The sequence below is a fragment of the Talpa europaea genome, assembly GCF_964194135.1.
Source record: "Talpa europaea genome assembly, chromosome: 7".
Lineage (NCBI taxonomy): Eukaryota > Metazoa > Chordata > Mammalia > Eulipotyphla > Talpidae > Talpa > Talpa europaea.
The window spans coordinates 114561204-114580961 of record NC_140074.1 but is presented as its reverse complement, the minus strand read 5'-3'; the positions used below and the strand labels follow the sequence as shown (position 1 = coordinate 114580961).

General features: G+C 42.8%; 1 protein-coding gene across 1 annotated transcript in view; it reads right to left on the bottom strand.

Moving 5' to 3' along the window:
* Positions 1-19758, bottom strand: part of CA10 (carbonic anhydrase 10) — a gene marked incomplete at both ends in the record, with an annotated part of 448833 nt that overhangs the window by 76350 nt on the left and 352725 nt on the right. Inside the window, one exon of the mRNA XM_084237378.1 lies at positions 12407-12592. Coding sequence (XP_084093504.1) covers positions 12407-12592 — 186 coding nt within the window. The remainder of the gene's footprint in view (positions 1-12406; positions 12593-19758) is intronic.

Here is a 19758-nt window from a genome sequence, read left to right as displayed (position 1 = left end):
TAGCTAGGCCCAGTGCACTGGCCAGTGGAGGGCACCTCTGCACAGAGAAAGGGAGACTCTTCCTCCAGGTCACCCTTCTCCAGGGAGTCACTGAGAAGGAAATGACAATCACAAAAAGGGCCTGGACTCACTTTCTTAGAGGAGTGGTTTTTGGAACCAACTCACAATGGCTGATGGAAATTTTACAAATTTCACCTCCTGCCCAGATGCCACTCTGGATTCTTGCTGGGTATGGATGGAAGATAGAAATGCTGACCCTGTGGAGAGCTGTGTGGAGATATCTTGACCTACTAAAGACAGAGCTTCCATATGATCCAGCAATTCCACTCCTAGGTATTTACCCAAAGGACACAGAAACATTAATTCCAAAGGGCACCTGCACCCTTATGTTTATAGCAGCACTATTTACAATGGCTAAGCTTTGGAAACAACCCAAATGCCCAAAAATACATGACTGGATCAAGAAGATGTGGTACATACACACAATGGAACATTACTCAGCAATCAAAAAAGATAAACACATGCAGTTTGCAGCAACATGGATGGAGCTAGAAGGGATCATGCTCAGCGGAATAAGTCAGAAAGAAAAAGAAAAATACCAGGTGGTCTCACTCATAGCAGGAATTAAGAAAACCTAAATAAGGGACCAGGAAAAAGACTAATTAATACAAAGTAAAAATCAAAATCAACAAGCAACCATAAATCAGAGACACACTATGGGGGGGGAGAGGGAAGAGAGGAGGGATTAAGGTCAAAATAAGGAGGGTGCAATTGTATGGGGAATATAACCAAAATGAAAAGGCATACATTGTGCAAAAATGAAAAATGATGTAAGAATTATATAAAATATTAAAAAAAATGCTGACCCTAGATGGAGCTGGCAGAAGCCTGCGGTGGCTGAGAAAAGCTACCATTTTTTGAGCACTCACTATGTACCAGGTGCTGCTGAGCACTTTTTGATTTGATCCTCTTAATCCCCATTGGGATGCTGCTTATCCAAATCTATATGTTGAAATTCAGAAAACTGTATACTAAAAGAAGAAAGTTGATCTTATTGTATGATAATTTAAAAATCAAATAAAAAAAATCAAAGGCCACACGCTTTACAATTCCATTGATTGAAATCTGAGAAAAGACAAAATTACAGTGATAGTAGATCAGAGGTTTCCAGGGGGTCAGGGTTGGGGGTGATTGAGTGCAGAGGGAAAGGAGGGAAATTTTGGGGGGTGATGGAAGTATTAGAGTTCATGGCTACAGTGATGGTCACATGACTCTATAGGTGTAAAAATACATCAAATTGTACCATTAAAATTGCTGAATTTTGTTGTTATATCAACGATACCTCAATAAAGCGGAGGTGGGGGTAGCAACCCGATAGCATGATCTTCACTGTTAGTCTCATCTTATTAATAAAGAAACAGAGAGTTTGAGTTTGAGTCCCTGCTCAAGGTCAGAGCAGGTAAGTGATCAAAGCTAGGATTCAAAAGCAGCAAAGAATAACTCCAGCAATCTCAGCTTCTCCCTGGGGCAGGGGCATGCATCAGCCCAGGAGAGGCAGGTGCAAAAGGCAGGAAAGAAGTGATTTCCCTCCCCATCCCAGGACCTTGCAGAAACATCAGTTGTTCTGGGACACGGGAGTCTTTCTGGTTGCAGACACATTATCTGCTTTGAAAAAACTGGTGCAGAGGCCCTGAGTCCTGATGCAGGTATCTAGTCATCCCTGGGCCTTCCCTCCTTTTCTGCCTGGTAGTGTGATTTAAAATCTCCTGGCTAAGCTCATTTTGCCAAATAGCTCCTGCAGGATTCATTTTCAAGGCTCAATCCAGAATCTTCTAGCTCAGCAAATACATCCACAGCAAGAAAATGTATTCACTCTCAAGCTACCTCTGAGACTAAGGAATATGGTTTCTTATGCTTTGCAGTTGGAAACAGATGTGTTTATACACAAACAAGTTATAGACATACAATATCTTGCTTATTATCTTTTAAAGAATGAGAGAAAACATAAAACTGTGTATCTGAATGTAACTTCCCGGTTGCTGTCCATCTGAGAGGGGAAGGTGAATAAAACTCAGGTTCTCCGCAGGCACACAAAATGATGTTGAGCCGTATCTCACAGCACTGTGGCGCCATTTAGAGAAATAGGTACTGGTCTCACTTTACAGCCAGAAAAAGTGCAGATGATTCTTAAGATTGGGGCAGAAGCCAGAGGGGCTGTAAGGCCATTTCAGGTCACAGGGTGATCAGAGAGAATCAATTTATCTGGGATCAAGCAATTACTCAGAGGCAGAACCAGAGAGGGTAAATGACTTGTCGAGGGTCACTGAGTACAAAGTTGGAGACAGAGACCTGGGTTCAAATCCTAGTTCTCATGCCAATCATGTGACCAAAGACAAGTTCTTTAGCTTTTCTGAGTTTCTTTTCCTCTTTGTAATGGTGCTAAGATGGTGCTAACTCAAAGGTTTGTTTTGCATATTGGGTGAGCACTGAGCACAGTTCCTGGGACACAGCACATCCCAGTAAATGAAAGTTGATGAGTATCATCGCATTAATGCTTTGTGATTATCTTTAGTTGCCTTATCTGCAAGGAATTTGAACTAAATGAGCTCTAACTTTTAGGCTGGTAACTAACTAACACATACAGGACTTTGTAGCTTAAAAGGTCCTATCACAGGGGTGTTTTTTTGCACCGTGTCCTATAATGTACATAGGACTGACAGTATTAGTCTCATATCACATTTGAAAGTTTAAGGAAGGCCAAGTGATTGGCCCAAGTCAGTCCTTGTGAAATCACAAAGCTAGTAAGTGACATGTTGGCGTCTTGAAGTCACGCTGTCCCTGTCCAGGGGCTTCAGTGCCTGACCCCCAGATTCCTCTCCTTTTTCCACGGCACACTTGTCTCTGCTTCCCTGCAATCCTCTTCCAGATCCAGGCCTCTACTGCTCTTGTTAGACAGTCTCTAACAAGCTGATGCAATGAATAATCATGAGCGCAATCCTGGTGTTGCCCTTTTACTGCTGAGATGGGGATAGATTTATAGAGGCTGACTCCGGCTGGTATTTGGGAATGGATAATTACCTTTGCTTACTATATCCTAGGCTGCTTCAGCTAAATATTTACTGCCCAGAATTCTGCCCTTTCCAACCAATTCTGAATACGTGCATGCCACAGGCAACTAAGTGACATAATTCATTTGGGGGGACCATAAATCTAAGGCTTCTACCAGAAATGATGCAAAAAATTAATGGAACATGAAATCAAGTAAATGGAATTGAGTACAGTAATTAGTTCATATTTTAATCCTCAGGTCTGTTTATTATCCGTCAACTGGCGAGCAATTAAGTCGGCACCATTGAGATGATTAGCTTTGTTTCAGCAAAAGTTTATCGATATGTCAGAGCAAATGAATCTGGGAGTTTTAAACGGCTTTATTTTGAATTGTATAGCAAGCACATCCATGGAGTGGCTCGACATCTAATGATTTAATTTTGCAATATTATTATCTCGATTACTTACATTTAATATAACTGAGCTGTTCTGCATGGCTATTGGGGAGAGTGGGCGGGAGGGGGAATTCAAACTGAAGTACAGCATTGCTTAGCCGTAGGTTCTTAATACAATTGTGTGATTGCCTCTTCATATTGAGACCAAATGAAGGCTCTTAAAGGCATTACAGCTTCTACTTTAGTCCTATAATCTTTAATTTTAATTTTTTTTTTTTTTTTTTGCAGGCAGGCCCTATTATGGTGGCGCTTTTGTTGGGGCTGATTTGGTGACTTCCAGATTCATTTCCTCATGGACACTCATCATTGCTCAAGGTTGTAAAATAGTCCACCAATATCTTTTGCCTTTTTGAGGCAGACTATAGAAACATCCTTGGGATGGAGCTCGGCTTACTAACACAGGAATCTGATTCTCAGTCTAGACCTGCTCTACTGCACAACTAAACAACATGACCTAAAAGTGCCCTTTGAACCCTGGAATTTGATAAAATTTAAAATTTCATTTGTACAGTTTACAATCTCAAACTAAGAACCAGAAAACAGGTTCTGCTCCTAATTGTGCCTCTGAATCTCGGTGACTTTGGACAATTCTCTGTCCTTCTCTGGTATCTGGTTTTTCTTTTATATAGTCAGTAGAATGGAAGAGATGACCTCTACGGGACACAGACTCTTCAGATGGAAGCTTCGGGCAGATTTGTTCTTTCCAAGAGCAGGTCTATATCGTGAAGTAGGATATGTGATCTTTAGTGGCAACTACACATTTTAATAAACTGTCCCCAGTGGTCATAGTGGTAGCAGATGGGCCCTTCTTACTTTGCACCTTATTTTCCAATCGATTCTATTCCTGTGGCTTTGGAAATGGGTTTTCAAAAAACAGTACAGCTAGCTCATGGAAGTGTCAGAAGTTGTACCCACCCTCTAACTGCAGTGTCACTGGTACTAAACACGGACGAACCCATTCAACACTTGTAAAGCAGTAAGAGTGATGGTTGCCATAGTGATGGTTAAGTTCTAGGCAGAACCCTAGAAGAGTCCCAGTTAAGGCTGATCTTTAATATTGTCTTTGCAATATAACACCTCTCTCTCCACTTTAGATGGCAATTTAAGGGGGAGATCAGAGTTAAGTGGAGGAAGATGGTGGCATCACAAAGCATCCTGGCGGGAGCAGGCCAAAATTATCAAGCAGGCTAGGAAGGAGTCAATGGGATAATGAATTGAGCTCAGCAAGTATTTCAAGTGCAAAACATCTTCTCTCTTAGGTTGTCCCACCATGTCCATCTAAAACTGGCAGTTCAGGAAGCTGCTGACATGACTTTCCCAGAAGTAATTATCAAAATGTCTAAAGGGAAAGCTTCCTATCCTTTGATGAGGCTCATCTTAGCTTGGTGGTATTGTCATAATCTGCCTTCCCACATTTGGGTTTCTGACCTCTGTTTGCTTTGCTTCTCGAAGGCCCATTTGTTCACTCTGGGTGGGCCTGGTTCCCAGAATTCAGAACTTTGGCTTTTAACACTGGCAAAGACAAGTTCCCTGGTCTGATCCTGGGAGTAATTTCAGGGCTGAAATGAGGAATCTAAATGAATTTTTGAAGTACCCTGGTTATCAATTGTTCCATTATTCCTCTCAGTTACCCTGAAGAATTCATTTACTTTGTATTTGTGAATAAGGTAACATAAAACATCTAGAATGTCTACTAATGTGGCCAGTTATTTTATTAGGTTTGCTATTATCACAATAAAATTGAATTCAGGATATACTGGACATAATTTAGGTATCCTGAATGTTTCAGTCTTACATTCTCTTCACTCATTCAATCTCATCATTCAACAACATCTGCATAGTGCCTGTCACATATACGGGGGGAATATTGAAAAGTACGACCTACTCTATGACTGCAGGGAGTTAACAGTCTGTTTCTGAAGCCCAGATTGTAGACTCCTTATAGGCAGACCCCACGGCCTACAGGTCTTTGGATTTCCCCATGGGGCTAGGGCCCAGAGTAGACAATCATTATTACAAGGTTTATAGATAAACTTGACCTTTATTAACCAATGTTATGAATCAGAAGACCTGAGTTAAAATCCACCCTCAACCATTTACTGCCTGGATTGTCTTGGGCCTTAGCTTCCCAGGTATGAAGGATAATCTCACTGTGTCAGTGAGTCAGTGACCCAATGGGAGAGTTTATTTGGTTGTGCTTTGGAATTCATTCAGAATGAAAGCCAAAGTCTATATAAAGTCCATGCAAAGAAGACATGGTCTTTAGCAGCCCCTGGTCCCCCTCTTACCTCTCTGACTGCTCTCCACCTATTACTCATACAGGTACTCATGCTGTTCCTACTCTTCCCAGGATGCTCTATTCTTTACCACTTCCAAGCTAGGACGCTGCCTCTGCCAGGAATGTCTGTCCCCTAGACAGCCCCATGGCAGCCTCACAAATGGAATGTTCTCTATAAGGCCTTCACTGGCCACCCTCTTTGAACATGTAACTTGCTGTCTCCTCCCCTCACCCTCGGGTAACCCTGACTCCATTCTATTTCTTTTCTCATAGCATTCATCAGACTTGAATGTACCATAAAATCTTGCTTATTCATTATGCTTATTATTCGTTCAACCCACTAGATCACAAGCACCGTACACACAGGGACTGGTATCTGATTTATTCACTGTAGCACATGGTAGAAACTCTGTCTCTACTAACTGAATGAATGAATGAATGAAAGTAAATGGCATATCATGTAAACAGCTGTGGGGTGTTAGAGCGAGATTCTGGAGTTACCTATAAGCTGGGTGAGTAAATTCTGGGTTGCACAGCACAGTGAAGAATTCAAGGTTACGCTTGGTCCATCCCATGGAGCTAACCTCCAGGGGATGCTTCATTGTTCAATCCTTTGCGTTCTTTCTATTAGGATAGGGCTAGGTTGGTGCCTTGGAAATACATTTTAAATTTCTCAAAACATGCTCCTTTCTCAGAAAAGCCCAGAACATGTCTCACTTGTTACTGAGAACTAAATCACTCTTCCTCTTTTCCACTTTCTAGTGGAATTTGATGCTTTGCACAGCCTTTATTGAAACACTCCATCTTCAATTTAAATGATGCTGTATATTTCTGTAAAGTCAATGAAAACAATACACCCCAAATTCCAGGAAAAATGCCCATAAGGCTTATGTTCCTGGGATACCAGTAGTAGACTGAATTGTTGATTCATGATGGAATGGCTCCTCTCACAAGCCTCAATTAAGCGACCACTCCATGTCAGGCACTGCGCTAGGTGTATGATATGCAAAGATGAATGGTGAAAATCCTTACCATTAAAGGGCTCACCAACACCATTTATTCTATTATTCGGCAAACATTTATTCACTCTAACATGGTGTGTCAGACCTTGCATGGGGTGCTGGGAATATAGGTAAGATTAAGATAAAATTCCTATCAACAAAGAAGTACAGTTCCAATAGAAGTCAGAGTAAACAGTTATAAACCCTGCAGTGACGCGTAATTTAGTAGATCAGTCAGTAAATTTTTCTGTAAAAGGCCAGGTAGTAAATATTTCAGCCTTTGCAGGCCACATGTGGCGTCAGTTGCATATTCTTCTTTAAAAAAAATATTTTTTTTAGAAATTGAAACCATTCTTAGTTCTTAGATTGAATTTGGCCCACAGGCTATGGTTTGTGGACTTTTGTAACAGATGAGCACACAGGATTCTCTGGAAGCCAAGAGGAGCTGTGTTTTACTGGCTGTGAGGAGAGGAGGAAAGGCCTAGGAGGGGGGTGTGTGGGGGTGCTGGGGAGAAGAATGGAGCTGGCATCAGGTAGAGGGAACAGCCTTCCATAGGGATCACCCATGAACCTGTTATTCTTAAACATCTCCATTCTCCTTCCCCCATCCCCAAGTCTCCAATTGTGCCAAAAGAGCATCTCAACCAGAAGGTCCCAGGCTACCAGCCAAGTGCTAATTAGATCAGTGGAGCATATCCCCCTCCATCCTCTCCCTTCCACCGCACCCCTCAGAGTTGTTCAGTGCCCGATGGGGCCCTGGTTCTCAGTTCCGAGCTCCTCAGCACTTTTCATAGCCTAGCACACTTCAGGACAATTTGGTATTAATTGCTTATCCCTACACGTTTGTGAAATCAGTCTCTCAGAATGCAAACAACTGATTCCTTTAAGAGGACAAGGCCTGCATTTTATGTTGTTTAGTCTCAGTTGTTGACTCTGAGATAATTGTTTTTTCTCTTCTGATTCAGAGTCACTAAAAATATATGTATGACTTTTATTCCCCCCTTTTAATTAAACAAATCTTATCTACATTACCATGGCAACAGCTATGGACTCGTCCCTTCCTTAGATGTGTTTGAGCAGAAACAGAGACTCAAGAGGCTAAGACTTTGCCAGGCTGACGTGCTTGCATCCCATCTTCAGAGAGGGCAGCACCTGTGTCAGGACACACAGCTATTCAGCCTCGCCTTATACAATCCAGAGAGAATGACTTCACAGTCCCCTGCTGGGACAATTGCATTGTCCTGTCGCCTTATGTTGTACTATAAATACGCCTGTCCCTCAAGAAACTGAATGCTTCTCTGGGCGGGGGCTGGGCTGTGGCGCTCAACACACAGCAGAGCACAATAGCACATGGAGAATAGACAAAAAAACTGAGCGATCTGGCTACAGGCACCCTGTGGAGTGACTGGTGCAATTCTCAGTGCTCCTTTACTCCTTTGTAAAGAAGGACATTAGGAAGATTTTTTTAAAATAAATATTTCCAATTTCTCCCCAAACAAGAAATATTCTTCTTGTCTAGTCTCACTAGTGGAACTTAATCCATGGGCATGATTCTTTCAAATATTATATTTTGCCTACTTGATGTATTTGTTTCTTTTCATGAATACCCTATTTTATATTGGACATTAATCTAACCACTTAGACATGATTAGCAAGCTAAGAGTCTCACTTATTAAAAACAGTTAATTTTCCCTTTTAAAAAAAATCAAGACATTTGAATTCCTGAATATGCTCATTTATCACCACCCCCCAACAAGGCATCCAGGAGTGCTCTGTGTAGGACATGAATAATTTTTATAAAAACGCAGTTGCTGACTGTGTCGTGCATTCACCCAGCTTTTTAAAACAAAGCAAATGATTACCATCAATTACAATAACCTCACTAGACAAGACTGCAATTAATCTACAGCTCTTCAGATAACGACTGTTGCACTGTGCCAAGGAAAATGCCTGGCATTAATTGACTTATCACCATCAGTAATGATAGATGGGGCAGGTGGCAATGTGATTATTCATTGTCAACAAAATAAACACATGCTTTGTTGCTAGGAGTGCCTACTTTGGTCGTCTCAGAGGATAACCAAAAATAGAGGCCAAAGGTGGCTTTGAAGTTAGCCTGAAATAAAAATAAAATGTTAACCTACAGGTCAGGATTTACCTTAACTAAGACTAATTCTCTGTTAGAATTCAATGAGGGGGTATTTTCTATAAGGAAATCATGGACGGTGTAGCATTTCAGTATTAGAAGGTGTATTAAAGTGAACGGTCCACCTGCTCATTAGGATGTAAGTCACTTTTATGAGGCCCTCAAATTCCATTCCATGCTTGATAATTCCAGTGACGGCAATTCACTATTTTCAATGGCAAACTCATTCCACTGATGGATAGCCCCCTATTTAGCTAACTTCGTCTTTCCGTAAATCTCATCCATTGACTGTAGGTCTTTTCCCTCATACAACATATAAGATGCCAAACCTTTCTTGATCACTAAAACCCTTTGAGTATCTATCCCAAAGGCCAACACCTAGTTAGCTGATTTCCACAAGACTTTGTTTTGATGTTTCCAATATTCTGGTTTCTTGCACCACACCAGTTTATAGACCACTCACACTGAAGGGCCTGGAAAGAAATGTGACGTGACTGACATGGTCTCCTTGGGGCAAGGTCAAGTACTTGTGTTGAGATTACTGTTCGAGTTTGTTCTGGAGCCAAGGATAGCTGCGTGCAGCTGTTTGCCAAGTTCCATCAGGCTAGATGGTGCCCAACTTTGTCATTTATAAGGGGGGCAATTACCCCTGGGTGTGCCTCTTTTTAAATTTATATGCAATATGGTTTTATTGATGAAGTTCTCATTGTTTAGAAAATGGAGATAAATCAGGCAGAGCTGAGCTACCATGGGGATGACACCTGAGGGGAGAAATCAAATATACTGTCCCCAAATTAACAATGACATAAGAAAATAAATATAAAAAAAACACTATTGAACTGTAAAAAAGAATGTCTTGGGGAGTTTTTACAAATGTGCATACGTGGACCCCATTCCTGGAGACTGTGATTCAGTTGACTTGGGGAAGGACTCAAAGGTAAATATTTTGACAACATTCCCCAGTTAATTCTGATTTGTAACTGTGTTTAAATGCTTTCTTCACTGAGAACACTTAATAATGTGCTTCATAAACCTAATCTTCAGACTCACCTAGGGTTTTTTAAAATGCAGATTCCTTGGGGAACCTGATAACTATGGTCTCAGGTAGGTTTAAGAAAATCAGTGCATTGAAAAATAAAATTACTATGTTTCCCTGAAGAAGTTTAGAAGCACTCATTTACTCCAAAATGGTAGTTTACATACAAGTTACAAAACACCCTTATTACATGTTGAAGAAACAAGCACTCAAGGAACTATACAATGGAGAGATTTTAGCCTAGTGACCACCTATAGTTTCATCCATTCACTTAACAAATTCATTAGATAAATGCATTTTTACTCTTAGGCAATGCTGTGATAGGCACTGGAAACAGTTCAGTCGGGGAGAAAAACCAACAAATAACAGCAAATGAATGAGCAAGTACATCAATGAGGAAAGGAATTAAAAATCTTAAAACACCATATATTTGGAAAAGAAGACTTTATCCAATTTTGAATATTCTCCAATTTGCACAGACATTCTCCAGTCATCCTCAATTCAGGAGGTTTCGCTCTGCTGTACTTTAAATTTAGGATATGCCACTCCTGGGAGTTTTTCCATGATAAAGCCTTTGGCGACATCCCTAATCAATTCCAGAATACTCCCCAACAGACCCAGGAAGGAGACTCACAGTTCTGCCCCACTCTGTCCTCCAAACAGCCATTACGAATAGATCACAGATGAAATCTACATGTAGCTTCACAATCCATAGTGTCTGTGTGCCAAAGTACCTCTCTCCCTCATTTTCTGCTTTATCTAGCTGCCTATCAACTATGGGGTACTTTCAGAGTCCCATTTAATTTCCAAAATAACCTGGAGAGATGTGTAAACTCAATTTTAGAAGGATCAAGTAACCATTCTCAAGTCACATAAGTCGTGCATATTACAGTAGTAGGTACACACCCAGGTCCGCTGAGGCCAGTGCTGATGCTCCTATTGCCACTCTGCACTGCCTCTCTTCTCAGTCCCTACCTGCTCTGAGATGCTCCTCCTGACCCCTTCAAGTAGACTTGTCATTTCTTTTGTCTGTGCCAGTGCCTCTGTGCCTCTCCATCACTGCGTGGCATTATACTTGAGTGACGTGAATACAGCACTCTGTGAGCCCTCCTCCATGGTAGAAGTGCTTTTCCCCCTTTAATCCTGGTATCACTGGTAACTAGCAGAGTGCCCACAGGTTCTCAGTTGATGTATTTTGAGTAATCATTAAAATCTGGCCACTGGATTCATTAAGATCAGGAGTCTACTGTCCCCCTCAGTTTTGAGCTGTGGGGTGGACTTTAAAAGAAACAGAGACATATTTCTGCATGGCTCTGTTTTACTCCAGGGTCTTTTAGAAACTTATCTGAGGTGGTGGTGGCCATAAGTTGAGGAGCAATGCCCAGCTCAGGTGGCGACAGGGACAGGAGAGGGTAGGAGGGTCTCTGTGGTTGTAAGTCTCCAGATCCTGGAGACAGCACTGACCTGGCCCAGGCACAGGCTGCCAGGCCCTGTCCACTGAGACCCTGAATCATTTGAAGGAGGCTTCAAGAACAAAAATCCCTTTCCCACTCCTTCTCTCTACCCCACATTGAACCAGGTGAGGAACATGTTGTCTTCCCTACAGATGAGATTCTGGGGAGAAGAGAAAAACATTCTGCCTGGCGTAATTGTTCAATCCCAGTAGCCAGCCCTGGGCCTGGCTTTCGACACTGTTCCCAGCTTCCGGAGCATGTGCTGCAGGTCAGTGGGCCTTAAGGACCCCTGAACCCTAGTTCACAGCCACCCTCAGTGCAACAGAGGCGAGAGGCCAAATTAAGCTCACCCTGCTTGTCAAAGGCCATAACACACATGACACCTGTTTAAACTGTGGCTCTCATCCTGTAATTGAAACTGGTTTGGTTCACTGCTGTGGCCTGAATTCTGTCTGGGATGTTGGTGGCACAGAGTGACACTCCCCATTAGTGGTGGCCACGGTGACATTTCCATTCTGCATAAACTCTGGCTGACTACTTAGTGGCCTGACATTTATTTCACAGTACATTATAGCTTCATGCAAATAAGACCCATTCTGCTGGCAGGGAGAGTTTCAGAATCTGACAATTCAGATTGTGACAACTGGGAGACTGGAAGCTCACCTAGGCATAAGTGAAGATGTGCACACAAAAGACGAGGTCTGGGCTCACAATAATGCCCAGAGAGATGTCAGGGCAGAAGTCATAAGGGGGCTATAACAGTGTCTCAGAAAGAAACAAACAATTTCATGGTGGCCTTCCCCCTTCCCGGCAAACCTGGAAATTAGTTCTCGACTTCCACGCCAATTTGCAAACAGATGGGAGGAAGGAGACACAGACCTTCTGGTTTCATAGATCCAAGAGACAGCTTTCCATTTGTCACCCCACCTTGGGTGTAAACAAGCACCACACTCTGTTAATGCACACACAGCTCAGGCCGTCCACCTACCTCCCCAGAGAAGGCTTGTCCGTTGAGGAGGTGCTCCGAGCCCTGGCTGTCCTCGCTCCCGAAGTGCAGCCGGATCTCCTCCAGCCGGTGGCTGTACGTCATGGGCCCTCCTGAGACATTAACCAGGTGCTCCTTGTCCAGACGCAGGGACACATGTCTTCCAGTGTTGTACATGGTGCCGCTGACCTGCAAGACAATGGGCAAAGGGTCAAGCTGGGCTCCTTCTTCCCATGACTCCCCAAAGCCACACGGGGGCTTCGACCACTGTTTTTGCTCCTCTTCCTAGGAAGGTTCCAGGCTGTGGGCACATGTGGAGCAGTGCCCCCAACTCCCCAGGGCATGCACACCCCATCTGGTTTCTACGGTACTTTCTGTGAGGCACAGACCACAGCTGAGATTAGTCTTTGGGGTACAGTGGTTGGAGACAGGTTGATGTTGACATGGCATCCATCTTTTAGTAAAATTTATCTTTCCTAATTACTAATATAGAGGCATTGGAAGGTCCAGGACAGGCAAACAAAGGCAGTAAAAATCAGACACCATTCTACAATTAACAAATAATCAACACTAATATTTTGGTATATTTACTTAAATTTTTTTTGAAAACGGTGCAGCAGATCTACTTTATATTATTTATTTATTATTATTTTTTAATGAAGTACCACTGTTTTATAGCCTTCTTAATTTTTTGACAGGATTGGATTTCTTCCCTCACGTGTGGTCACTGTAGTTGTCTCACTAAGGTATATTTATGTTTAACACTTATAACTACATACGCCCATAGATTGGATTATTTATATGTGTGTGTGTATAAAGATATAAATGAATTTTCACACATGCCTATTCACTAACACGAGTATTTTTAGGCCAGAACTGCTCTTCTGCAATATCTCCTTGAAATGGTTGCATAACATTTCATTGTAAAAATACCCAACTTGTTGTTCAGTCTTTTTATCCCCTGCAGTTTGTCACTATTGTAAAATACTACTACAATGAGCATGCTTTTGTAAGAATACTCTTATTGATCCAGGAATATTTCACTAGGCAAATTCTGGGTCAAATGGTGTTCAAAATGCTATCTTATTTACCATCTATGGTCAAATCCATTCTGGATGGAAGGCAGGTGCCCAAAGCTGGGCTAGCCTTTTATGATTCTCTTCAATGATAGGATGCACAGAACTGTGAGGTTCAACCCACATGGCCCCTGGACGCCTATGGATTCAGGCCACATATAGGGAGCTGCCGTGAGTGCTTACAGGATGTATGGCCTGCACACCTGGGCATGATTCCTGGGCTTCCCTGCATTTCTAAAATTGTTGTCTGTCTAATGTTCTTAGGAAAATCATTTCCCACTGAAGCAAGGCTGGGACCAAGTCATTTGCTTTGTCTACAATTTGCCAGTACTTGGAAAACACCCTGACACACTATAGGAGGAAGAACAAAGACTCTGGGGTCAAAAAAACTTGCAATTTGCTTCCTGATGACCTGGGGGAGTTTACTGAATTTCCTGAATCCTCAGTTTCCTTAATGCTAAAGTAGAAACAAGAAAATGTCTCCTAAGCAAAGAAGCAAAACAAATGCAGCGTGCATGTGAAGATGGCTGAGGTGGTACATTTTACATGTGTTTTACCATAATAATTAAAAATTGGGGGAAAATTCCCCCCATAAGGTTATGAGAATTATATCAACAATATATGGAATTTACATTCTCCTTCCCTTACTGTGGTGCCTGGCTGCTGTTGACAGGCCCCAGTTTCCAGAGTCCGCTGGAATGTAGTGTTGCTTGATAAATGCCACAATGAAGAACTCTGACTACTGAATCCTGATGATGCTTCTTACTTTGGATTTTAAAGCTCCAGATGTGGGGTGCATCCAAGATCATTATGAAGGCCACGAAGCAGACACAAAACCAGGGTCTTCAGGAATAAACCATCGAGCTTTCTAGTTCCTCCATGCCACTTTCAGACCCTTTCTGCTCATACTGCTCTAATGCCTCTCTCTTCTAACCTCCCTTTCTCTATCCCTTCCTCCCTTTCTCCCTTCAGTTATTAAGAAAATGTAAATGCAGCTGACTCTGTTAGGAGCTGGGATAGGGATATTGTGGTGGGTAAAACCAGGCATTGTCCCTGCCCTCATGAAGCTCACCCTTTCCAGTACGTACAAACTCAAGTGGAGCAAGAAGGTTGTGGGGAATCCATCTGAATTTCTACCATTTGCCTCTGTGTTCTTACAATTAGATCCAAGACCCCCCTCACCCCCACCCTTTCCCTAGACACCAAAATAACATTAATTTGTATTAATCAAAAAAAGCTGTGTAGCCAGGGTATGGTTTGTTGCACTTTAATTTAAAAATAAAGGCTTGACAACATTATGTATGATATCTAACGGTACATCTGCACTGTAGTAATTAACAATGCAGCAGTGTCATTTTATCTGTGATGCTAATTACTGTGTTTCCAATGAACTACTTTGGTGCACAGCATGTCGGAAAAAGTTGTATTATGCAGACCAGGAAGCAGAGCTAAATGGAGAAGTTGAAGCTGCAGGGGATATCCAGGTTGCCTCTGGCTGCCTCGCAGTTCTCTTTTTTGTTTTAGTTTAATGAACTGCAAATGAGCGAGGAGCCCTGTGATGCTCACTCTATAATTGAGCAAAGTGCATGCCACCGGTGAAGGCTTGGTGACTTGTCCAGGGCCACACAGCTGGCAGTGGTGGGGCACCATCTTCTGATTCCAAATCTATTGGTTTTGAGGTGAGCAAATGCAAGATCTCAGCTCATTTCAGATGGAAACTATGTTAGAAATTTAATTTAATTTTTCTCCAGTCTGAAGATACAGCTCCATATGTGGTGGGATTTTTTTTCAGGGAAGTAGAGGCCTGGAATAGACATCAGACTGCTGAGATTCATCCCAGGAGGCGGTGTGGAGAAACCTGAAGTCCTCTGGCTTCCTCACTGCAGACACTTATGCTGGTTTGAAACAAGGTAGAACTCTGTGTGTTGAAGGAAGCAAGTAACAGGTGAGCCACAGATGTGCTGGCAAGACTGAATGTCAACTGATGTTATCTTGATAAGCTGAAACCACCTGAAAGCAATGTGTTCCTTTGCAAAGTAAAACAATTACTCCAGGTCTATTTGTTTCATAAAGTTGGGTGTCCTCCTTAGGAAATGCCTTTCTTAGTGCTGCTCACAATGAGCCAGGACCTCTTATTAATGGACTCGTCAATTTTTCGTTTTGGTAATGTTACAGAATATCAATTTCATCAGAGTGTTTTTAAGGAACCGAGAATTTTCATTCTTTGAAAGTTGGCAGTGATCCTGTTCATAATGGTTGGCAGCTTGCTTTGAAACCTTGGTGTCAGATATGGAGCTAAGTTTTGAAAGTAAACTTCATTAGCTGTTGCTTTTCTTGCTCACCATACCCAGCAGCCAACGCAGGGTGGTGCTAAGGCCCATCTCATGTGCATCCTCTTGGATGGGAAGTTATGACTCTAACAGCATGTGGCGTGGAGGCCCCCCACAGGGCACACCTGTCCCACCAGGGCGTCTCTGGTGCTTTGGCAAACTGCTCATCAGAGGGGGAGCCAGGGTTTGACCCCATGTGACTCTGGCTCTATTGCCTGTGCTCTAACCAATGGAAATGACTTGATTAGCACAGCTGATCATGTGGCAATGCAGTATTACAAATGCAGGGTGTAGTGTAGGAGCCCCTCAATGGTTCAGAGTTCAGAGTATTTGGGATTAGTTACTATATTATCAGGGTTCACCACAGAAACAGAATCAACAGGATGTGTATCGACACATAGAAAGATATGCATTATGAAATTGGCTCACATGATCGTGAAGGCTGGCAAGTCCAATCTGTGGGGTAGGCCAGCAGGCTGGAGATATAGGGATGTGCCACACTGCAGCTCAAGTCCAAAGGTCTTCTACTGCAGTTCCCCTCTTATTGGGGGAGGTTAGTCTTTGTGTTCTACTCAGGCTTTCAACTGACTGGGTGAGACCCACCCATACTATCAAGGGCAATCTGCTTTATTCAAGTCCACTCATTTAAATGTTCATCTCACAGACCATCAGAATAATGTCTGACCAAATATTTGAGCACTATGACCCAGCCAGGATAATACATGAAATTAGCCATCATACTTCTCTTCAAATACCATTTACTTTCTTTATTACATCTTGTTCCAATAACTCTTAGCCAAATAGCTGTGCTGATATTGCACATAACAGACCGATAACCATTACATAATAATACAGTGAAGATCTTCTGGCTTAATGAGATAGCACTTGAGGGGTTGAGTTTATTTGTAGAAAGCTAAAGTTAAATAAATTTTACCTTCAGAAATTTCAAAAAGATCCGATAAGTAGTTACTTGTTGTGAATACAAAGTTTATGTGAGGTTTCCATTATATTCTCTCTCAAAGCAGTTGGACCCAAATCTCCTTTAATGTACTCAGAAATAATTCCCCATAGCTTCCAAGGAAATGTAACTCTACAAATGGAGTAGTGGTGAGGAAATAGAATTCCTCTAGAATTCTAGACTAAAATTGTGTAAAAGAAAGAGCTACTTGCATTCTCAATGCAGTTGGGTTAGGAAAGGGAACACAGGAAGTTCCCAAGGTTTTGCAGACTCACTGTGTGCTAGGAACCATACTAAAATTTTATTTAGATCTGGACACAAGGTACAGATAAGCTACTCAAGGATGAAAGATGAGCAAACAAGGTGACCAAAACCCAAAAGAAGTTTTATAACCCAAAGCTCAGGGTCTTCCCGTTTCTCAGAGAGCAACTTGCAAGCCACCAAAGAGAGGCTGTACCCCATTGCTCTGTGACCCTGTAAACTTCAGAAATTTATTTTTCGATATGGAGTTGGCACCTGTTCATTGATAACATAGGAGAGATGACACTCTTGCTTTTAGAATTCAGTCTTATTCAGTGGATTGTCTTTTACCATAATTTGAGTGAGGACATTGGACTGATCGATGTAGCCATAGCATCAGCAGTGACTATGGTGTATTCCAGGTCTTGCGCTTGGTATCTCTGATTAACCCTTACACCAAGCATGTGAGGAAAGCATGATTACCCATGTTCTAGGAGGAGGAGATGGAGGCTCGAAGGGGTTAATGACTCCCTAAAGCTCCATGGAGAAATAGGCAGAGCCAGAATTCCAGTCTGGCCTGTTTGATTTTAAATTTTACAGCTTTTAAAAGAGAAGTAGAAATTGGCAGAAAGAGTGTTGAGAAAATCATGTTGCTTATAAGTAGCTGGTGGGATCAGGGAAAAAGTCTTAAAGCCATAATATTGTGTCCTTATGGATGTACCAGAATGGTTTTCATTTGACCAGGCCTAGTCTGAATATCCTTGGAGGGTTTCTAGACCCAAGGTAGCTGGGGAATCTCAGTCCCCATTTGCTGGCAGTTGAAAGGGGAGTCATACCTCCCTATCTTAGGGTTGACTTAGTAACTGGGTGGCTGGGACCATAATGCTGGCTTGGTGCCCAGAGGCATTAGTGAAGAAGATCCGACAGCCATATCATATAAATTAGGTGTCCTTTCTTTGCAATTGAGGTTTCCTATTATATGTGTCTGACCGCTCTGCTGAGGTGTGTAATAGGTCTTTGCAATGTAATTAGTGAGCCTAAGAGATTTAAGAACACCACTTAGTCTGGTTTCCTGCAGTGTAGCTCAAGATGCCAAAGGGCTGATTTGTAAAGGCTGAATGCAAGAAGCCAGCGGACTGCTTGTTCACATGGGCACTCTAGTGGCATCACTGCAAGAAAGAACAACGTGGCAGAAACACCTGGAGCCATCCATTGGTCTTCCTGCAGTGTAGCATCCACATGGATTGGCCCTGTTGGGCAGGGTAGATTCTAGAGTTAAGAGAACTTCAGAAAAACGCAGTCCAACCTCTTTATCAATAAACCAGGAAACACCGACACAGAGAAGTTAGGAGCCTTGTCAGGGAGGGCGCAGACCCGAGGGGAAATCCACCAGCTCACTCTGTCCCTGGCTTTGTACAGCTCAGCTCTCCTTCCCCTTATTCGTTTGTTTTTCCTGTAACTTTTCCGATGCTGAGGGGACATGAGCATACTGACTCACAGTCAGAATGGTTGGGGCACTGAGGAGCATTTACACAGATGCCATAACCCACAGAAAACTTCAGCCTGACACCTGGACGTACCCTTTGCATGACGTGATCATCTGGATACCAGGTTGTCTTCAGGACTTGCCTGGATGTTTTATGCCATGTAGATTTCACATGGAAGGGGTTGGATGTTGAGAGATGGAGGCAAAAGGCACCTGGGGCATTAGTGCAGTTCCTCACAAGAGCAGACAGTAAATATTTGGAGTGTGTGGGTTGGTGCTATTAGGAAGGATGTGCCCGAGATGTGGGTAAGAAAGAATGGAATTTGACCAGCTGGCTCTGCTTTGCATTGGCATAGATGGAGTTGGATAGAAGGATGGAAATACTTCCAAGAACTCACCCACCACTCTTATCCCTGCAGGGAGGAGAGAAATTTCTTCCTCAGCAATTCTAAGTTTATGCTATCCGTTAGCCCATCCATCTGGGTCAGTCTGCTTTTCTTTGAAGAGACTAGGATTTGGGAGTGCACATTGAAAAACCAGATGAGGGCCTCCCCTGGTCACGCAGGCAGTTGAGTGCAGTGCTTTGAAGCTGTCTGCAGCCTCTGGAGCATCAGTTTGATCCCAGCTGGCCGGCGAGGGTCCCACATGGCGCGGCAGACCTCTCCTGTCTCGCCTGCTGCTCCCCTCAGCAGTGTATTTCATCAGTCTGCCTGTTCTGTTCCCCACTCTGTCTCTGGTGAATCCTCTCACCCTCCCGCACATCTGGCCTGTACCCTGGTTCTTGTATAAAATAAATAAATCTTAGAAAAAAAAAAGAAAAACCAGATGAAATAATCACATGGGTTACTTATGATATCGATCCTATTATTACTATCAGGTTAAAGACGGAGCTTGTGTGTGGTTTGATGGACTCTTCAAATAATAGATTTCTTTGTCAGCTCTACAGGGGCAGCAGCCAGCACCGTCATGGTAAAGCATCCTTGGAACCAAGTTGGCGCTGGTGGTAATGACAAGAGGAATGGAGAACAGGTGTGAAGGATGTTGCCTTTTCACAAAGGTATAGGTTTTGCATAGAGAATGCTCCTTATCCTCCATCTTCCTCCAGGGCATGTTGTGGGGGGGCAGCATCACACAGTTGTGGTCATTGACCTTCACCTCTATGCCTTAGTCCGGCCCAGACTCTGGCCAGGGAGGGGAACCAAGAGTGCAGTCAGGAAGGCATTTATCCATTGTGGTACTGGTGGTGGGATTCCAGGCCCGAGTCC